Consider the following 21934-nt stretch of genomic DNA (forward strand, 5'->3'; position numbering starts at 1 on the left):
GGCTCCGGGGCCGTATGACCCCCACCACCACCACCACCACCCTATCTGCTTTCCCTCTCTGTGGTCTGGTGGGACTGAACAGTGTATCATATGGTGTGGATATTTCATAGAAAGGCATTTCATACTGAAATGTTGATTTATATGATGAAAAAAGGATGTCCATTTTAGAGGAAAGGCTTTAGTAATATCAGCATCTTCAAATACAAAAGTAGTAGATAAAACATCTCAAACYTTGTAATTTTAATAAATTATGCTTCCAGAAATGTACAGTCAAGGAGGGGTACAGTTTATGAGTTCGGTATGATAGCGTCCTGTGTATGATAGCGTCCGGTATGAAGCAAACAATGAAGAAAGATAAGGGATACAGATATAGCATATACCACAATTCTCAATAGCATAACACTTGCAACATAAATAATAGCAATTTTACAGCACACAGAGTAAATCAGTAATATATTTTGTTAACAAAAAAATAGAACGTAGTCCAGCATTTATACCAGCAATAGTCTTCTGCATTGTTAAAGAAAATGTCACCTAAACATCTTCGCGATTGCATTTTWAAACATGAGAATGGGATAACAGCAAAAATGATCTGTCATTAATAAAATTKTTTTAGAAATGCACTTGGCTTATTGTAGTCTAGTTTATTGAAATAGTATTAGCATATTTGGGATGAATATTTGGCAGGCTCGTGGAGCAGTTTTGTCAGAATATTTATTTTTTAATACATTGTAGTGACACAACAATCATACTAGGAAAATCACATATGTTTATACAAGGAGATTTAAACCCTCTCTTTAAAAACCAAAATATACTAGTCTGTCTGTTTCCACCAGTCCCAGCCGAAGTCACGAGGACCTGTCATTTGGCAAAACCTCAGGTTAAGTGTCCATTACAAGGCCTGTAGATCCTCTGTGAGACACATGTCTATGCTCTCTCCCGTCCCATTTCCATCAGTCCCAGCCAAAGTCATGGCCTGTCATTTGGTAAAACTTCATATTGAATGGCCTATAGAACTCCCTGAGCCTGAGCAGCACCTCTGGAGAGATCTGTGGATGAGGCCTTCCCTTAGACTTCCCCAGGCAGCGAGGCCTGCTGCTCCCCTCGGGCTTCTTCAGGCAGGGGAAACCCTTGGTCTGGTTGAAGTAGAAGTGTTTGTCTGTGACCACCCTTTTCAGCCCCAGGAAGTCCTGCACCCTGCCCATTTCCCCAGCCGGGTCCGTTACCAGCCGCTCCCCGCTGACGAAGAGGAACTTCGAGAGGGGGAAGTAGCGCAGCCAGTTCTCCAGGTGCTTGGCGTAGATCCCAATGCGCACGGCGCTCCAGGAGGTGTCGATGAGGCCCGTGGTGGAGTTCCGGAAGGTCAGGCTCTGGAAAGACGGAAGACCGGGTTGTTTGGACAGCGTCTGAGTGTAGTCGGACACGGCCCGTGTCACGGGGTCTCGGACCACCACGATCAGCTTGGTATGACGACTCAGGGCGAAGAGACGCCGAGGAGCTTCCTTGGTGACGAAGTAGCTTGGTGTCTTCTCCATGGTGATCTGGCTTTCCAACGTCCGAGGCATCAAGTTTCTGAGAGGAGAGGAGAGAAGAGGAAAGATTTGATTAGTGTTTCCTAAACATTTGGTAAACTGATCCACTAAAAGCTTCTGGGAATGCAACAAACTTTAAGACCTTTGGAACCTGGTTTGTGTGTCATAAACACGACCAAATCTGCTTCCACATGTTTTATATTACAACATTTAATGGAATATTAATATTCCATGCGTTATTGGAGTGTTCCAACCGTCCCCTTTGATGCTCCCCAGCCTTGAGGGCTTCTGATTTAGCTTTGTAATTAGTTGGTTAGGTCTGTGATTACATCAATATAAACATCTACATTAGACGCTGGCCTCGCTGAAATGCATGTCAGATGGAGAGGAAGTCAATGAGTGGGTGCTTAAGGGAAACCACAAAACCATAATAACCAGTGAAAAGTCATTTCCACAGGACTTCCTCCTCCTTCACAAGCCTGTCAGAGCAGCTCTGAGAGCTGGGCTGAGAGCTGGGCTGAGAGCTGGGCTGAGAGCTGGGCTGAGAGCTGGGCTGAGCCCAGGCTGCCTGGACAAATACAGTGCCTTCAGAAAGTATTCACACCCCTGACTTTTTCCACATTTTGTTACGTTATGTTTTTTAAAAAAATCCCTCATCAATCTACACACAATACCCCATAATGACAAAGCGAAAACAGGTTTTTAGAATGATTTACATAAGTATTCAGACCCTTTGTTATGAGACTCGAAATTGAGCTCAGGTGAATCCTGTTTCCATTGATCATCCTTGAGATGTGTCTACAAKTTGACTGGAGTCCACCTGTGGTAAATTCAAATGATTGGACATGATTTGGAAAGTCATCATTGAGGGAAAGATGAACGGWGCAYAGTACAGAGAAATCCTTGARGAAAATCTGCTCTAGAGCGCTCAGGACCTCAGACTGGGGTGAAGGTTCACCTTCCAACAGGACAACAACCCTAAGCACACAGCCAAGACAATGCAGAAGTGGCTTCAGGACAAGACTGAATGTCCTTGAATGGCCCAGTCAGAGCCCGGACTTGAACCCGATCGAACATCTCTGGAGAGACCTGAAAATAGCTGTGCAGCGARGCTCRCCATCCAACCTGACAGAGCTTGAGAYGATCTGCAGAGAAGAATGGGAGAAACTCSCCAAATACAGGTGTGCCAAGCTTGTAGCCAAGAAGACTCTAGGCTGTAATCAACAAAGTARTGAGTAAAGGGTCTGAATATTTTGTATTTTTAATACATTTGCAAAYATMTAMAAAAACTTGATTTTGCTTTGCCATTGTGTGGCATTGTGTGTAGATTGATGAGSGGGAAACAATTTTATCCATTTAAGAATAAGGCTGTAATGTAACAAAATGTGGAAAAAGTCAAGGGGTCTGAATACTTTCCGAATGCACTGTATACTATGTCATGCACTGTCTATCGTACACCACTGACACGGCAATTAACTCCCCAACACACCAGCACCAGTCTGACTCTACTTTAGCCAACAAATGAGAAATAGACTGGCACCCAGGTTAGCAGAATCTGATGATGAGCTAAAGAGATGAAAGACAGCTAATAGTCTCCAAATTGTTAAAAATWATWATTATTTAACCTTTAAAAATGTGTCCTTTAACAGCTGGAACCTAATGTTGGAACACTATCAAAAGTGGAATCCCAGAAGTTCCATTTTAGAATCCTAAGGACACAAAACAGGAATCCTTCCAACTCTCCTCAGAAAAGGACCACCTTCATTTAATTTAAAATGAGGGGATTCAAATCTCACGGCGGGTTTATGTTTTAGACATCCAAGCACGAAGGAACGTTCCAACTCCTCAGAAAACCCCTCATTTTAATTTCCACGGATGGTTCCCCCCGTAGCATAGCCATGTGGTAGAGACTGAGCGTGGGTCTCAGATGGCGTCCTATTCACTATAGTACGGTGCACTAGGGCTCTGAACAAAATTTGTGCACTCTATAAGGAATAGGGTGCCATTTGAGACGCATTCCAAAAGCTGTCATCAACGTGGTTGGTCTCTGGTCTCTAAATGCAGGGCTCTGGCCTGAGCTGTGTGYGGAACATACTCCTCTCTGATCCAAATCTGACATCCCCACCACGAATGTGCCATGAAGCTAATCCCGAAAACATGGCTTATGTTTTTACAACAGACCACCTCTTTTTTTTACTACAGCCTGGGTATGAGTGGATATGAGGATCAGGTATATAGACAACACTCATACTACAGTAACGGAATCTYTTAGGTGTTAGGTTTTAGAGAGGATTTAATTGGATCTCCTGGTTCAATAAAGGTTAAGCAAAAGAAAAAGAAAATCATGTAGATAACGTTTCACCCCAACTAGGCCTATAGCATGTTGATATTAATATTACAATGTAAGAAGTGAAAGAGTAACACAGAAAACCTCCTTTCAAGAGCAACAACTCCACTGGGATTCAGCTTTAGAGGGACATATCTCTACACATTCTCTCCTGTCTTCCTCTGTTCTGAACGACTCCCACGGTGGCTGATCAGTTACATAGGACAGCATTGTGCTATAATTCTATCACTTCATAACTCTGTTCATTTCAAGATATAAAGGAGACCATTTTCTTTGCAACTACCACTACAACCCATTACAACTAAAGAATTATACTTATTTAATTTGATACTTCTTTTGCTCTTTCTTTTTGTAAAAKATGTAATGTTTTACAATAATTATTTTGGCCTGCCATACGGAGGTGCCAGTCTGTTTGTGTAGTGAGTACTCAACAGTAACTGAATGTTTAATTCTGACCAAACAGGCTAATGGCATCCACGCTGGACCGTCCCAGCTTCCATTGCCATCATGTTTACATTCTTTATTTAAATGTTTTATTTATTTAACCTTTATTTAACAAGGTAAGTCAGTTAATTAAGAACAAATTCTTATTTACAATGATGGCCTACCCCGGGCCAACCCTGGACAACYCTGGGCCAATTGTGTGCCGCCCTATGGGACTCCCAAACACAGCCGGTTGTGATACAGCTTGGAATCGAACCAGGGTCTGTAGTGACGCCTCTAGCACTGAGATGCAGTGTCTTAGACCACCGCGCCACCCGGGAGCCCCAAAACACTGTCCTGTAATCACGGAACTCTCTGGCTACAACACAAACCCAAGCGGGAGGGAGTGAGGGAGAGACAAACATTAACCTAGTCAGCCTTATCTCACAGTATTAAAGTGAGACCATATACTAGAGTGTATACCTATTCAACTGCTGTTGTGGTTCTTTATCAAATGTTGTTGCTCTCTGTATGGTTTCCAACGGCAGCCAGGTTAGCGGAGGCTAGCTAAGTGACCTGCTGTTTGTTTTGATCACACCTTAGCCTAGCGGTAGCACTGTTAGCATCTGGAGCAAGAATGCAGGTCAGAGGGTCCACAGATGTGTGTTTATCTCCATAGACCTGCTGTACTCACCGTCTGGGTGGCCCTCAGCTCTATTAGGCCCTGTTGTAAAATACCTCAGGTTAATAGGCTACTGTTTATGACCGTATTGTAGAGACTGAACTAAGTACACCAACCTGAGTGTGTGTCAATGTCATCTCAAAAACAAGGGGAAAAGACAAGCTACACACTAATTGTGGAAACTTTAATGTTGACAAATATTGACTTGATCGTTTTTGTACTAAGTAGGTGAGCTCACTCGTAAAACGCAGCATCTGGGCATTAGCATGCGTGTGTGTGTACGGGCGTCATGCATCTTCAACATCTGTCATTCCTGGGAGAAGAAAATGGAGGCCTCAGGAGTTAGTGAAGAGTAATTAGAAGTCAAATTCAGCAGGAAACAACAAAGAGACCAATAAAACGTGTGTGTGTGTGTGTGTGTGTGTGTGGTGTGTGTGTGTCGTGTGTGTGGTGGTGTGTGGTGGTGTGTGTGTGTGGTAGTGTGTGTGTGTGTTGTGTGTGTGTGTGTTGTTTCGTTGTGTGGTGGTTTGTGGTGTGTGTGTGTTGGTGTTGTGTGCTGTGGTGTGTGTGTTGGTGTGCGGCAGTACAGTAGATAGCATATAAGATCTAATGTGTGTAACGTACACACAAGGCTTCGGACTACACACCCACGCTGTTTAATCAGCACCAAGAGTCGGGGAGAGTTATTTGTTTAATGAGCGGTTAATAAGGCTACATCATGTGTAGCGTATGGTCGTAAAGAAAGTCCATAAAGAATTGTCTACGAGGGGAAAATGTACATGGAAGTTAAATACAGAGATTATTCAAGACGCGCAACTTTGAGAAGAAGTCAGAGGTGTGGGAAGCGGTGCTCACAGTTTCCTGTGGGATGGAGATAATGACAGTGTTTAGAGAGAGACAGAAAGAGAGAGAGCAGAGAGAGAGAGAGAGGAAGAGAGAGAGAGAGAGAAGAGAAGAGAGAGAGAGAGAGAGCCGAGAGAAAGAAGAGAGAGAGAGAAGAGAGAGAGAGAGAGAGAAGAGAGAAGAACATAGAGAGAGAGAGAATAAGAGAGAGAGAGAGAGAGAGAGAGAGAGAGAGAGAGACATAGAGAGAGAGAGACATAGAGAGAGAGAGAAAGGGGGAAACAGCTCAAGCCTCCAGACTGTCTACTGCAGGATAAAGCCTGACATTCCAACTCCAGAATTAAAAAGAGAGAGAGAATTGGAGAGATAATAGTGTGAGAGAGCAAGAGACGGGAGAGTATGTGTGAGAGAGAAAGAGAGAAAAAAGTGTGCGTTCCTTGCTGTAATTGCACCCCTCCGTCTTATCGAATGGGAAAATCAGCCTGTGTTCCTCTGTGTTCCTGCCTGGCCCACAGTGGGTTAGCTGTTAGCTGTGCGGCTTTATCAGTGGGTGACCATGGGCCAGGGGCCCACACCCTGAGATGAACAGATGAACAGACAAGAGGAGGAGGAAGAGAGAGATGGACAGATTACTGGATGGTCACTTCCTTCCTCCCTCAGCCTGACCCCAGTGATCTCTCACCAAATTGTGTAGTTACTGTAATAATTAGATTGGTTAAATTACTTACAGGGTTTCAGTGTGAAAGCACGCACTGCACTGTAGTCATTCTTTACAAAGAACTACAGAAACCCCGTTTTTAAGAGAACCCCCACCTTTAAAACAGTACTGTACTTCTTGTTCTAAATGAATATTTCACAAGGGCTTCTAATGATTCTCTGAGCCAGGTTGAAATGTGTTTTTCTGTGCACTTCATAAAACCAAAGCCCTTTTGAACCAAAGTTAAACATTATCATCTAATACTATACATCAAATCAAATCAAATCCCATCACATTTTATTGGTCACATACACATGGTTAGCAGATGTTAATGCGAGTGTAGCGAAATGCTTGTGCTTCTAGTTCCGACCGTGCAGTAATATCTAACAAGTAATCTAACAATTTCACAACAACTACCTTATACATCCAAGTGTAAAGGAATGAATAAGAATATGTACATATAAATATATGGATGAACGATGGCCGAACGGCATAGGCAAGATGCAGTATAGAGTACAGTATATACATGTGAGATGAGTAATGTAGGGTATGTAAACATTATATAAAGTGGCATTGTTTAAAGTGACTAGTGATACATTTACTACATCCAATTTTTAATTATTAAGTGGCTAGAGATTTGAGTCAGTATGTTGGCAGCCACTAACTCAATGTTAGTGATGGCTGTTTAACAGTCTGATGTTCTTGAGATAGAAGCTGTTTTTCAGTCTCTCGGTCCCTGATMCACCTGTACTGACCTCGCCTTCTGGATGATAGCGGGGTGAACAGGCAGTGGCTTGGGTGGTTGTTGTCCTTGATGATCTTTTTGGCCTTTCTGTGACATCGGGTGGTGTAGGTGTCCTGGAGGGCAGGTAGTTTGCCCCGGTGATGCGTTGTGCAGACCGCACCACCCTCTGGAGAGCCTTACGGTTGTGGGCGGAGCAGTTGCCGTACCAGGCGGTGATACAGCCCGACAGGATGCTCTCGATTGTGCATCTGTAAAAGTTTGTGAGTGTTTTTGGTGACAAGCCAAATTTCTGAGGTTGTAGAGGCGCTGTTGCTGTTGCGCCTTCTTCACCACGCTGTCTGTGTGGATCATTTCAGTTTGTCCATGATGTGTACGCTGAGGAACTTAAAACTTTCCATCTTCTCCACTACTGTCCCGTCGATGTGGATAGGGGGGTGCTCCCTCTGCTGTTTCCTGAAGTGCACGATCATCTCCTTTGTTTTGTTGACGTTGAGAGTGAGGTTATTTTCCTGACACCACACTCCAAGTGCCCTCACCTCCTCCCTGTAGGCCGTCTAGTCATTGTTGGTAATCAAGCCTACCACTGTAGTGTCGTCTGTAAACTTGATGATTGAGTTGGAGGCGTGCATGGCCACACAGTCATAGGTGAACAAGGAGTACAGGAGAGGGCTGAGAACACACCCTTGTGGGGCCCCAGTGTTGAGGATCAGCGAAGTGGAGATATTTCCTACCCTCACCACCTGGGGGCATCCCGTCAGAAAGTCCAGGACCCAATTGCACAGGGTGGGGTTGAGAACCAGGGTCTCAAGCTTAATGAGGAGTTTGGAGGGTACTATGGTGTTAAATGCTGAGCTGTAGTCGATGAACAGCGTTCTTACACTGTCACGTTCCGACCTTAGTTCTTTTGTTATTTCTTTGTTTTAGTATGGTCAGGGCGTGAGTTGGGTGGGTTATCTATGTTCGTTTTTCTATGTTGTTTTTTTCGTTTGGCCTGGTATGATTCTCAATCAGAGGCAGGTGTCGTTGGTTGTCTCTGATTGAGAATCATACTTAGGTAGCCTTTTTTCACCTGGGTTTCGTGGGTGGTTGTCTTCCATGTCTGTGTGTTCCACACGGAACTGTTTCGGTTTTAGTTTGTTCACTTTATTGTTTTGTATTTCAGTGTTCAGTTTTGTTCCATTAAATATTAATCATGAACACTTACCACGCTGCGCTTTGGTCCTCCTCTCTTTCTCCCAACGAAGATCGTTACAGAACCACCCACCCCCAATACAAAACAGGCTACCTAAATATGGCTCCCAATCAGAGACAACGACTAACACCTGCCTCTGATTGAGAACCATATCAGGCCAAACACAGAAACAGAAAAACTAGACACACAACATAGAATGCCCACTCAGATCACACCCTGACCAAAACAAAACATAAAAAACATACAAAGCAAAAACTATGGTATCAGGGCGTGATGGGCATAAACACAGGTATTACCATCCCTGTCCAGATGGTTAGGCAGTGTGCGTGTGATGCAGTGGCGTACAGTCTGTGGACCTATTGAGGCGGTAAGCAAATGGAGTGGTCTAGGGTGTCAGGTAGGGTGGAGTGATATGTCCTTGACTAGTCTCTTCAAAGCACTCATAATGACGGAAGTGAGTGGCCTATGGGCGATAGTCTTTAGCCTCAGTTACCCTACTTCTTGGAACGAACAAATATTGGGCCCTCTTGAAGCATGTGGCAACAGAAGACGGGATAGGAATGATTGAAGATGTCACCTAAACACACCACAGCTGGTCTGGGCATTCTCTGAAGGACGCCGCATAGGAATGCCGTCTGGCCAGCAGGCCTTCGAGGGGTTAACAAGTTAAAATTTTTTACTCACGTGGCTGCGGTGAAGAGAGAGCCCGCAGTTTGGTAGCGGGCCGTTTCGGTGGCACTGTATTGTCCTCAAAGCGAGCAAAAGAGCTGTTTAGTTTGTCGGGTGCAAGAATCGGGGCCGCGACTTGGTGTCTGGTTTTCTGTTTGTAGTCCGTGATTCCGACTAGATAGACACCTGACAACATACCTCTCGTGTCTGAGCCGTCGAACTTGCGACTCTTACTTGTCTCCCCTATACTGACGCTTTAGCTTGGTTGATTGTTTGCGGACGGGAATAGCTACACTGTGTATTCGGTCAGTCTTCCCCCGGTCGCCTTGCCCTGATTAAAAGCAGTGGTCAGCGCTTTCAGTTTTGCGCGAATGCTGCCATCAATCCATGGTTTCTGGTTGGGGAAGGTTTTAATAGTCGCCGTGGGTACAACATCACCGATACACTTGCTAATAAACCCGCTCACCGAATCAGCGTATACATCAATGTTGTTGTTTGACGCTATCCGGAACATATCCCAGTCCACGTGATCGAAGCAATCTTGAAGCTTGGAATCAGATTGGTCGGACCAGAGTTGAACAGACCTGAGCACGGGCGTTTCCTGTTTTAGTTTCTGTCTATAGGCTGGGAGCAACAAAATGGAGTCGTGGTCAGATTTGCCGAAAGGAGGGCGAGAGAGAGCTTTGTACGTGTCGATGAAGTTAGAGTAACAATGATCCAGGATTTTGCCAGCCTGGGTCGCGCATTCGATATGCTGATAAAATTTAGGGAGCCTTGTTTTCAGATTAACCTTGTTAAAATCCCCAGCTACAATAAATGCAGCCTTGGGATATGTGGTTTCCAGTTTACATAGAGTCCAATGAAGTTCTTTCAGGGCCGTCGAGGTGTCTGCTTGGGGGGGATATACACGACTGTGATAATAATTGAAGAGAATTCTCTTGGTAGATAATGCGGTCGGCATTTGATTGTAAGGAATTCTAGGTCAGGTGAACAAAAGGACTTGAGTTCCTGTATGTTGTTATGATCACACCACGACATAATCATAAGGCATACACCCCCGCACTTCTTACCAAAGAGATGTTTGTTTCTGTCGACGCGATGCGTGAAGAAACCAGGTGGCTGTACTGACTCTGATAACGTATCCCGAGTGAGCCATGTTTCCGTGAAGCAGAGAATGTTGCAATCTCTGATGTCTCTCGGGAAGGCAACCCTTGCTCGTATTTCGTCTACCTTGTTGTCAAGAGACTGGACATTGGCAAGTACTGTAGTATACTCGGGAGCGGTGGGCGATGTGCCCGTCTACGGAGCCTGACCAGAAGACCGCTCCGTCTGCCCCTTCTGCGGCGCCGTTGTTTTGGGTCGCCTGCTGGGATCCAATCCATTGTCCTGGGTGGTGGACCAAACAGAGGATCCGCTTCGGGAAAGTCGTATTCCTGGTCATAATGTTGGTAAATTGACGTTGCTCTTATATCCAATAGTTCCTCCCGGCTGTATGTAATAAGACTTAAGATTTCCTGGGGTAACAGTGTTCGAAATAATACCTAAAAAACGAAATACTGCATAGTTTCCGAAGAACGCGAAGCGAGGCGGCCATCTCTGTCGGCGCCGGATGTGGGTAGCAGGAGGTTGGTGGCACCTTAATTGGGGAGGACGGGCTCGTGTAATGGCTGGAGCGGAATAGGTGGAATGGTATTAAATACATGGAAACCATGTGTTTGATGCCATTCCATTTTATCCGTTCCTGCCATTATAATGAGCCGTCCTCCCCAACAGCCTCCACTGCTATACATCATGCTGCATTACTCTTTCCCCAGCGTCTGCTACCGTAACACTGTTGGTGAGGGAAAAATAAAACGCCCACATTTTTCCATGAATTACCTACCTTTTCCAAATTAATTGAAATTCCAAGTACACCTCAGAACTCTCTAATGGACTCCAACCATTGGCCATCTGGCGTCTACCCAACTCTAGACCAATGAGAAGACTCAATACTGGACTGCAGTGAATGCCACTTCCTAAATTGTTAAATGTCCCACTCCTTGTGGTTGTAGCCCATCCTTGACTTGTTTTAGGAATGGGATTACAGTTGGCAGAACACAGGGCTTGCAGCTGCTGGGAAAGATAGTGTTTGTCATTAAGGGGCCAATCCTGACCCAGTAAATTGTGTGTGTGTTTTTGTGTGTAAGAGAAAGAGAGTCTCTAAAATACACAGCACAACAGAGAGAGAGAGAGAGTCTCTAAAACACACAGCACAACAGAGAGAGACAGAGTCTCTAAAACACACAGCACAACAGAGAGAGAGAGTCTCTAAAACACACAGCACAACAGAGAGAGAGAGAGAGTCTCTAAAACACACAGCACAACAGAGAGAGAGAGAGAGAAGTCTCTAAAAACACAAGCACAACAGAGAGAGAGAGAGAGAGAGTCTCTAAAACACACAGCACAACAAGAGAAGAGAGAGAGATCTCTAAAACACACAGCACACACAGAGGAGAGAGAGAGAGAGAGTCTCTAAAAACACACAGCACAGACAGAGAGAGAGAGAGAGAGTCTCTAAAACACACAGGCACAGCAGAGAGAGAGAGAGTCTCTTAAAACACCACACACCACAGAGAGAGAGAGAGTCTCTAAAACCAACAGCAACAACAGAGACAGAGAGAGAGTCTCTAAAACACACAGCACAACAGAGAGAGAGAGAGAGTCTCTAAAACACACAGCACAACAGAGAGAGAGAGAGAGAGAGTCTCTAAAACACACAGCACAACAGAGAGAGAGAGAGCGATGTCGGCATATGAGAAAGCATTTCTTTGGTTTTCAGATTTCTTTTTTTTTACTTCCTAGATAATGTTCACATTCCGAACTGAAAAGAACAGAGTTCTCCTTCAGACAGAGTTCTCATTTTAATCAGTCACATTTCCTCACAATTAAACATAACTATTGTCCAGGAAACTAATTTGTTTTCATAACAAAGAAAGGTGTGTTCCTATGATTCCTATAGCGAGTCTACGTTCTCACGCTCTCTCCACTTCACCCTCACCCTTCTGCCCTCCTTACCCTCTCACCCACCCCGCCAGACGGTCAGTCGGTCAGTCAGTCAGACATTAAACAGAGATGGTCAGGCAGGGCAGAAGGCAGAGGCCACGGCTGAGACAACAATACACACTGAGCTGTCAATGATTCACCAGCCTCTCCAGACAGGCTAAAACAGAAGATGGTATGCTGGGTGATGTGGGTAGAGGGTCAACCTAAAGGGTCCTGGGTAAAATTATGCGCCAGACAGCTCCTGGATGAATTATAATCCAACCACTGCCCTTGTTGATAGACGAGGGCAAATAAGCAGACTCTGATTGGAACTGGGCCCTGGTTAACATATGTTTAGACAGTTTGAAGTGTAGGGATTCATCCCTTGTGTAACTAAGCAGAGCAGCTCTGGTGTTGGTGCATAAACAAAGCTGCCCTTTTCGACTGTCACACTTGTATCACTATCCTACAGTCGCTACAATGACTAGGCCTACTACAGTCTCTGATAACAAAAATGTCATTAGTCCACAAATGTATAATCACAGCTTTACAGAAAACAGAAGACATTTCCCTCTGGTTTTCAGCGCTGACTGGGTGTGTATTATGGTTCCAAAGAGGTGTAGTGCTATGTGAGGTTGTTATAGCTGTGACATTCATCTTGCTGTGACAGGGACATGGGAGGATGAGGTCGGGAGGGACGGAGTGGGGGATCATTTTTTACACTCCACCAAACATGAACCCTAATCAGTCACTGTAACCTGGGAGCCATGTTAGAGACCTGCGGACTGACAGGAATCCAGGCTACTGGATCAATACTGTCATTGCTCTGTTGCTCTATCTGTTTAAAATGGATTCGTTTATAATGAGGGGAAAGAAGGTAGAAAAGGCTAGTGAAAACATCTCTGGGCTAGTTTTACATTATTATAGTAAATGAGCATCCAAGTAGCCTACATCTGCTAGTTCAAAAATAAACATACCTTTTTGTCACACTGAGCTTAGCAATTCCACAACAATATGAATATACAGTATGTGCGAATGCAGCAGTAATTGGTKAACTGTATAGGGAACACCGTTTTAACTAAGTCCCTTTGAACTAATACATTGCCATGTAGTTCTATTCACTGAGCAAATGATCAGTTAGCTAATCATGTATATAGACCTAATTAGGTTAGGCATCTGGCTATTGAGGACATTGATTTGGAATAGTCAGTCCCTTGTTCTATCACACTAAGAGGGTTGGAAAGGAAGTCCAATGGACTTTTCCATTTGTCCAATACTAAATACTCATATTGTTATCATTTTCACATCTCCTATACATGTGCCTTTATTTCATTAACTATCATCTGATTGGATAGGGCATAACATATGGAAGGTGAAAGGTTGTCCAATGACGAGCTGTCAAAATATTGAGTTGGGCGTTTAGGTTTTTCTCCAGATTGAAAATCCATACCCATCCCAACCCAATTTATCAAATCATGTTTGATTATTCAGTTATATTTCCCCCATTTCATTTTGCATATTGACATCAGTCTTGAAGACATTCCTTTGGTTTCTTGAAAGCATGCCATGCATGTATTGTAGATCTCTCTTTGACCTTACACCGCCATAGCCTGAAATAATGACACAGACTAGCCGACCAGTGGACCTTGTCAGGGAAACAAAGTCTCCTTTGTTCAGTCCAATTCTATATATTTGATTTATTTCAGAGACACTTTGACCATGAAAGGCCCTCCCAAAACCTTTTCGTTGGGCCAAAGAACTCTCTCTCTCTGTCTCTAACACTATTTCAAAACCTTCAAAATGTGCCTGGGAATTCAGCAGTGGAAGAATCAAGAAATAAGAGCTGGACATTCCTGTCTGCATACTGTGATCAATGCTAAACTGAATTATGCAAGAAAATATACTTCTGAAGAACCCTCAATCCCCACACGTTTCAAAGTCTTCACAGTATGTGTAGGGTATAAATGTCGGTGGTTGAAGGATCAACGACACCTTGTCAACAAGATTGAATATTCAGCGGTTAAGGAACCTCCCCTGCAGTGCCCTGGTAAAGGTACCAACAGCTCAATCAATAGGAAACCCTAGTTTAACACATCAATATTGGAAATGACATCTACAGTATATATAATGGATATTCATGTTGTCATGAAAAGGTGTGGTTTAAGGGTGGATCGCAGAGTAGAATGGGGAGAGGGAGATGTGACACTTGACTGGGTTGGATCTCAAACGCTTAGGCTACTTGCACACATGCAATGGAAACACACACACACACACACAGTCACACACACACAGTGGAAACACACACACAGTCACACACACACAGTCACACACAGAAAGAGTAGAAAGAGCTAAACCCTTTAAACATGTCCTCTCCCACAAAGCCACATAACCATTTCCAAATGCATCGAGAGGCCAAGTTTTTTCCACATATAAGCATTTCTTCTAAAACAATTTGCCAAATGCTTCTTTTTAACATGTCCATGTGTTTTATTTGGTTACTAACTGAAGACAGAGGACAGTGTTCATTTTCAAACTCAGCAGTGTAATAATACACTTTGAAATTAAGAACTCTGTCAAATTACATAATGTTTAAGTGATACTTTCAAGTCCAGTCTAAATGCTTTATGCTGCTGTCTTAAATGGTGCCTGGAGTGGTTCCAGTCCAGTAATGAATGTATATCCAATGGGTTTTTAGCTGGTAATGATGGAGCTGGTAATGATAAGGGATTAGACTGACTGATTTGGGTGCTTTGACACTATTCTCATTACTCCAACACAGCACTACATACTTCGTCTTAGATAAGAACCAATAAACCATCACACCCTTAGGCACAGATCTAGGATCAGCTTTCCCTCCCCTAATCCTAACCTTTARCATTAGTAGAAAATACCCAATACTGACTTTAGATCAGAGCCTTGGCTTGGGGCAACTTCACCCTACACTGACAAGCTGGTACTCCACAACGTGAGCTGTCTGAGCTAATGCCTGACCTGTCATTACAGCAGGCCAATCCACACAGTGTTGACAATGCTTGTCGTCAGATTAGGAAAGACTAAAACCACACTTATGAGACAGAAGAGAGACTAGAGAGCTGCTGTGCAGCTGCAACAAAGCACTACATGGATTGTGACGGTGTTAAAAGATGTGTTAGAAGGTCACTGGTCTCCCAACACCATCAAAGGCTGTAGCCAGTAACTGTTGTAGTGCCACAATGTAGGCTACTACCTAATCATCTGCCTGGCCTCACAAACTACACTGAATAAAAATATAAACACAAAATGCCACAATTTTCAAAATTTTACTGAGTTACAGTTCATATAAGGAAATCAGTCAATTGAAATAAAATCATTAAACCCTAATCTATGGARTTCACATGACTGGGAATACAGATATGCATCTGTTGGTCACAGATACCTTTTAAAAAAGGTAGGGGCGTGGATCCAAAAACAATGCATCGCGACACATCTCCTTCGCGTAGAGTTAATCAGGCTGTTGACTGTGGCCTCTGGAATGTTGTCCCACTCCTCTTCAATGACTGTGCAAAGTTMCTGGATATTGGCGGGAACTAGAACACGCTGTCGTACGCGTCGATCTAGAGCAGTGGTTCCCAAACTTTTTATAGTCAAACATTCAACCTCCAGGTGTGTACCCCCTCTAGCAATTTCGATGAGGCTCTCTTGTTCAGATATCGGTAAGTGGATAGGAGGCAGGGCATGAAAGGGATAARGAATCCAGTTGTTTGTGTCGCCCGTTTCAGGAAAGTACCTGCGTAATTGCGCACCCAGCTCACTCAGGTGCTTCGCTATATTACATTTGACATTGTCTGTAAGCTTGAGTTCATTTGCACACAAAAAATCATACAATGATGGAAAGACCTGTGTGGTGTCCTTGTTAATGCAGACAGAATAGAGCCCCAACTTCTTAGCTGCTGAGAGTCCCTGTAATCCTGGATTCAGATCATTCAGGCGAGAAAAAACATCACCCAGATAGGTCAGTCGTCTGAGAAACTCATCATCATCCAAGCGGTCAGACAAGTGAAAATTATGGTCAGTTAAGAAAACTTTAAGCTTGTCTCTCAGTTTWAAAAAAAATTGTCAATTCTTTGCCACTTGATAACCAGCTCACTTCTGTATGTTGTCAAAGTGTTACATGGTCGCTGCCCATATCATTGAATAATGCAGAAAATACCCAAGAGTTCAGGGGCCTTGCTTTGACAAAGTTAACCTTTTTCACTGAAGTGTCCAACACGTCTTTCAAGCTGTCAAGCATTCCCTTGGCAGCAAGAGCCTCTCGGTGGATGCTGCAGTGTACCCAAGTGGTGTCGGGAGCAACTGTTTGCAAGCGTGTTACCACTCCACTATGTCTCCCTGTCATGGCTTTTGCGCCATCAGTACAGTTACCAACACATCTTGACCACGAAGTCCATTTGATGTCACAAAGCTGTCCAGTACTTTAAAAATATCCTCTCATGTTGTCCTGGTTTCCAGAGGTTTGCATAAGAGGATGTCTTCCTTAATTGACCCCCCATAAACGTAACGGATATATACCATGAGCTGTGCCAGGCTCGCCACATCTGTTGACTCATCCAGTTGTAACGCATATAATTCACTGGCTTGAGGGGGAATAGGTTTTGTTGTGCCCTCTTCATGACTGTCTTGGTGTGCTTGGACCATGACAGTTTGTTGGTGATGTGGACACCAAGGAACTTGAAGCTCTCAACCTGCTCCCCTGCGTCCCCGTCGATGAGAATGGGGGTGTGCTCGGTCCTCTTTTTCCTGTAGTCCACAATCATCTCCTTTGTCTTGATCACGTTGAGGGAGAGGTTGTTGTCCTGGCACCACACGGCCAGGTCTCTGACCTCCTCCCTATAGGCTGTCTCATCATTGATCAGGCTTACCACTGTTGTGTCATCTGCAAACTTAATGATGGTGTTGGAGTTGTGCCTGGCCATGCAGTCATGAGTGAACAGGGAGTACAGGAGGGGACTGAGCACGCACCCCTGAGGGGCCCCTGTGTTGAGGATCAGCGTGGCAGATGTGTTGTTACCTACCCTTACCACCTGGGGGCGGCCCGTCAGGAAGTACAGGATCCAGTTGCAGAGGGAGGTGTTTAGTCCCAGGGTCCTTAGCTTAATGATGAGCTTTGAGGYCACTATGGTGTTGAACGTTGAGCTGTAGTCAATGAATAGCATTCTCACAGAGGTGTTCCTTTTGTCCAGGTMGGAAAGGGCAMTGTGGAGTGCAATAGAGATTGCATTATCTGTGGATCAGTTGGGGCATTATGCAAATTTGAGTGGGTCTAGGTTTCTGGGATAATGGTGTTGATGTGAGCCATGACCATCCTTTCAAAGCACTTCATGGCTACGATGTGAGTGCTATGGGTCGATAGTCATTCAGGCAGGTTACCTTAGTGTTCTTGGGCACTGGCACTATGGTGGTCTGCATAAAACATGTTGTTATTACAGACTCAGACAGGGAGAGGTTCAAAATGTCAGTGAAGACACATGCCAGTTGGTCAGCGCATGCTCGTAGTACACGTCCTGGTAATCCGTCTGGCCCTGCGGCCTTGTGAATGTTGACCTGTTTAAAGGTCTTACTGACATCGGCTGCGGAGAGCGTGATCACACAGTCTTCCGGAACAGCTGGTGCTCTCATGCATGTTTTAGTGTTATTTGCCTCGAAGCGAGCATAGAAGTTATTTAGCTCGTCTGGTAGGCTCGTGTCACTGGGCAGCTCTCGGCTGTGCTTCCCTTTGTAGTCTGTAATGGTTTGCAAGCCCTGCCACATCCAACAAGCGTCAGAGCCAGTGTAGTATGATTCGATCTTAGTCCTGTATTGACGCTTTGCCTGTTTGATGGTTCATCGGAGGGCATAGTGGGATTTCTTATAAGCTTCCGGGTTAGAGTCCTGCTCCTTGAAAGCGTCAGCTCTAGCCTTTAGCTCAGTGCAGATGTTGCCTGTAATCATGGCGTCTGGTTGGGGTATTTACGTACAGTCACTGTGGGGACAACATCCTCGATGCACTTATTGATGAAGCCAGTGACTGATGTGGTGTACTCCTCAGTGCCATCGGAGGAATCCCGGAACATATTGTAGTCTGTTCTGGCAAAACAGTCCTGTAGTTTAGCATCTGCTTCATCTAACCACTTTTTTATTGATCTAGTCACTGGTGCTTCCTGCTTCAATTTTTGCTTGTAAGCAGGAATCAGGAGGATATAATTATGGTCAAATTTGCCAAATGGAGGGCGAGGGAGAGCATTGTATGTGTCTCTGTGTGTAAGTCCCCGGCTACTAGGAGTGCCGCCTCTGGGTGAACGTTTTCTTGTTTGCTTATGATACAGCTCATTCAATGTTGTCTTAGTGCCAGCCTCTGACTGTGGTGGTATGTAAACAGCTACAAAAAATACAGATGAAAACTCTCTAGGTAGATAGTGTAGTCAACAGCTTGTCATGAGATACTCTACATCAGTCAAGCAATAGCTTGAGACTTCCTTAGATATCGTGCACCAGCTGTTGTTTACAAAAATGCATAGTCTGCAGCCCCTTGTCTTACCAGACGCCACTGTTCTATCCTGCCGGTGCAGTGTATAACCAGCCAGCTGTATGTTGATAGTGTCAAGCATTAGATGTTACAGTTTTGAATGTCCCGTTGGTACTGTAGTTTAATCTTCCGCGTAGGTCATCTATTTTATTGTCCAAAGATTGCACGTTTGCTAGCAGAATGGAAGGAAGTGGGGGTTTATTCGATCGCCTACGAATTCTCAGAAGGCAGCCCGCCCGCCGACCCATTTTTCTCTGCCTCCTCTTCACGCAAATCATGGGGATCTTGGCCTGTTCCCGAGAAAGCAGTATATCAATCGCGTCAGGCTCATCAGACTCGTTAAAGGAAAAAAATGATTCTGCCAGTCCGTGGTGAGTAATCGCAGTCCTGATGTCCAGAAGTTATTTTCAGTCATAAGAGATGGTAGCGGCAACATTATGTACAAACTAAGTAAAAAAATGAGTTACAAACAACACAAATAAACGAACAAAAAAACACAATCGGTTGGGGACACGTAAAACGTCTGCCTTCTTCTCCGGCTTCTTCTCACCAGGTCAAGACCCAGGTGAGGACGAAGAGCACGCAGATGAGCTTCCCTGAGACGGTTTCTGATAGTTTGTGCAAAAACTCTTTGGTTGTGCAAACCTACAGTTGCATCAATTATCTGGGTGGCTGGTCTCAGACGATCACGCAGGTGAAGAAGTAGGATGTGGACGTCCTGGTCTGGCGTGATTGCACGTGGTCTGCGGCTGTGAGGTACTGCCAAATTCTCCAAAACAACGTTGGAGGCGGCTTATGGCAGAGAAATTAACATTCAATTCTCTGGCAACAGCTCTGGTGGACATCACAATTGCATACTCTCTCAAAACTTCAGATATCTGTGGCATTGTGTTGTGTGACAAAACTGCACATTTTATAGTGGCCTTTTATTGTCCCCAGCACAAGGTGCACCTGTGTAATGATTATGCTGTTTAATCAGTTTCTTGATATGCCACACCTGTCAGGTGGATGGATTATCTTGGCAAAGGAGAAATGCTCACTAACAGGGATGTAAACAAAGTTGTGCACAAAATATGAGAGAAATAAGCTTTTTGTGCYTATGGAACATTTCTGCGATCTTTTATTTCAGCTCATGAAACATGGGACCAACATTTTATATGTTGCGTTTTATATTCTGTTCATTATATAGTAATTATAGTGAAAGACAGTACAGTCAGGTAACTTGCAGAAGACGTAGGTTACACTGTCAATGCTTAGAAAGAGTACTGTACATCATTATAGGCATTTTTCTGTGTAATCCTGATTTCTTTCGTAAAAAATAATAGGTGTATGCTTGGAGACTTTCATCCCTCCATTGACGCTGTTTACATTTGTACCCATCGTCTGCAATATTCATGAACAGACTGTATTGATTTCTCCCTCTTCTTGGCTCTGTGTCACATCCTTATGTGCTCTCCTGCCTTCTGCCTAACCAGGTGATATGGGTGACATGTGAGGGCTCCCCAGGGACACACACAGGGACAGACACTTAGAAATGCAGCACATCACGTCAACAAACAGCATTTTATTGGCAGGGGACTGAATACCCCGTCGAACCAAGGGGCTCTGAATGAGGATCCTTATTTGGCGTTAGGGGATATTAATGAAGTGACACTGAAGTAAGCAGGGGAAGATAGGAGCCTGTTCAGGAGAGTTGATCAATGGCAAAAATAAGGCACCAAAATATACACCTGATATACAGTAAATCCACAGACATTGTTCTCTTTTGGTGGCTGTGATGACAGGCAGTTTCACACAATATTTTAGGATGAATTATGACTAAATTATGACTTGTGATTTACCAAGCGCCTATGTCACAGTGCAATAACATAATTTTACCTGGGTATCAGGTAATCTGCATTGACTGATTCAAGTGAAACATTAGGCTATTTATTATAGAAAATCATATCTCTTTCCATTTTTTGGGCCATATTCAATATGTTTTCACTGCTATTGTAAATTAAAGCATACAAGAAGAAACAGATTTAATTAAGATTCAAAACAACCCTTACTCACCTGTACCATTCCAATCCGTTATCATAGAACCTGTCGAAGAAGTGGGGTTCGGCGCCCACAGCTCTGACATCCGGGTGAATGCGCAGAAACTCCAGAAGCGCGCGCGTGCCTCCTTTCTTTACTCCGATGATGATTGCCTGAGGAAAAGTTTTACTACCGAAGTTATTGGCTATAGAGATGTTGTTATCCGGTCGCAGTTCGTTATCATTGCCCTGCAAGAGTGAGTCAACACTGTCAAAGCCGGGGAGTTCGCGAACAACCGAACCGGGAGAACTGTTCTTGTGCTGGTCGAGCTTTTGCTGCTTCAGTCCATCATTTAGGCCTAAGATTTTGTTGATAAAAGTTTTCTGTTGGTCATATACAGGTCTAGGTAAGGATTCACAGTACCCAGAGAGACAGTAAAATAAGTAAGTGAAAATGATGATCATGGTAAGGAAGACGGAAAGTTTGGACTGCGCCTTCAGGTGTCCAAAGTTGAACACAGCTCTCCATTTGCTACATCCCATGAGTCGCTATACTGAGCTGGAGGGTAACACGCAGAAAACATGCCTTTTTAAATTAGATAAGTTCAATGCGTTTTAAAATAAAGATTAGGCCTGGTCTTTCTTTATAAAGTTACCCATAAAAACATCCTTCTTGATGAAGTCGTACCATTACGCACTTTAAAAAAATCCATGAATACGTTTGATCATCCACTTCATAACACATAACTCTAGTTTAAATAAATATTTGTAGGCCTAACTGTGTCAATGTCAACTTGTCCAAAGTGCACAGTGCTCAGAGAAACGGAGTTTGTCCCCTCTTGCTCCCTGCTCCTCTCCCTTGGCTCTTGCGAAGTCCTCTGGCCCCCATCACCAGATTACAGACACACCCCTTTCCTTCTGGGTGTGAATGCACGCCCTGTCGGTCAAATTCCCTCCCCTTACATTTTCAGCCATGATTCTGAAAATAACACGAATAACTGCCACACTGAGATAAATCACAAATAATAATGTGATTGAATAGCTTTTTAAATGACTATGTAGGCTAATTCAAGAATATATAGTTATCTTCCAAGAAATAACAGTTTGTTTGGAAATATGGTGTTATGCCATTTAAATGTTAAAAGGATCATTAAAAATCTCTAGATTTGTCTATGTGAAGTGTTGTTTAAAGCCCTCTGTTTGGGGCTTACTGTGGTCAGTGTG

General features: G+C 44.0%; 1 protein-coding gene across 1 annotated transcript; it reads right to left on the minus strand.

Moving 5' to 3' along the window:
- Window positions 1–225: 225 nt before the first annotated feature.
- Window positions 226–21597, minus strand: LOC111967930 (heparan sulfate glucosamine 3-O-sulfotransferase 6). The gene is made up of 2 exons (XM_023993378.2): window positions 20748–21597; window positions 226–1572 (listed from the first exon to the last, which is right to left on the minus strand). The coding sequence occupies exons 1-2, from the start codon at window positions 21251–21253 to the stop codon at window positions 954–956; spliced, it is 1125 nt and encodes a 374-aa protein (XP_023849146.1). The 5' UTR covers window positions 21254–21597; the 3' UTR covers window positions 226–953.
- Between the last annotated feature and the right edge of the window lie 337 nt (window positions 21598–21934).

Source organism: Salvelinus sp. IW2-2015, linkage group LG8 (assembly GCF_002910315.2).
Source record: "Salvelinus sp. IW2-2015 linkage group LG8, ASM291031v2, whole genome shotgun sequence".
In the NCBI taxonomy this organism is placed as follows: domain Eukaryota; kingdom Metazoa; phylum Chordata; class Actinopteri; order Salmoniformes; family Salmonidae; genus Salvelinus; species Salvelinus sp. IW2-2015.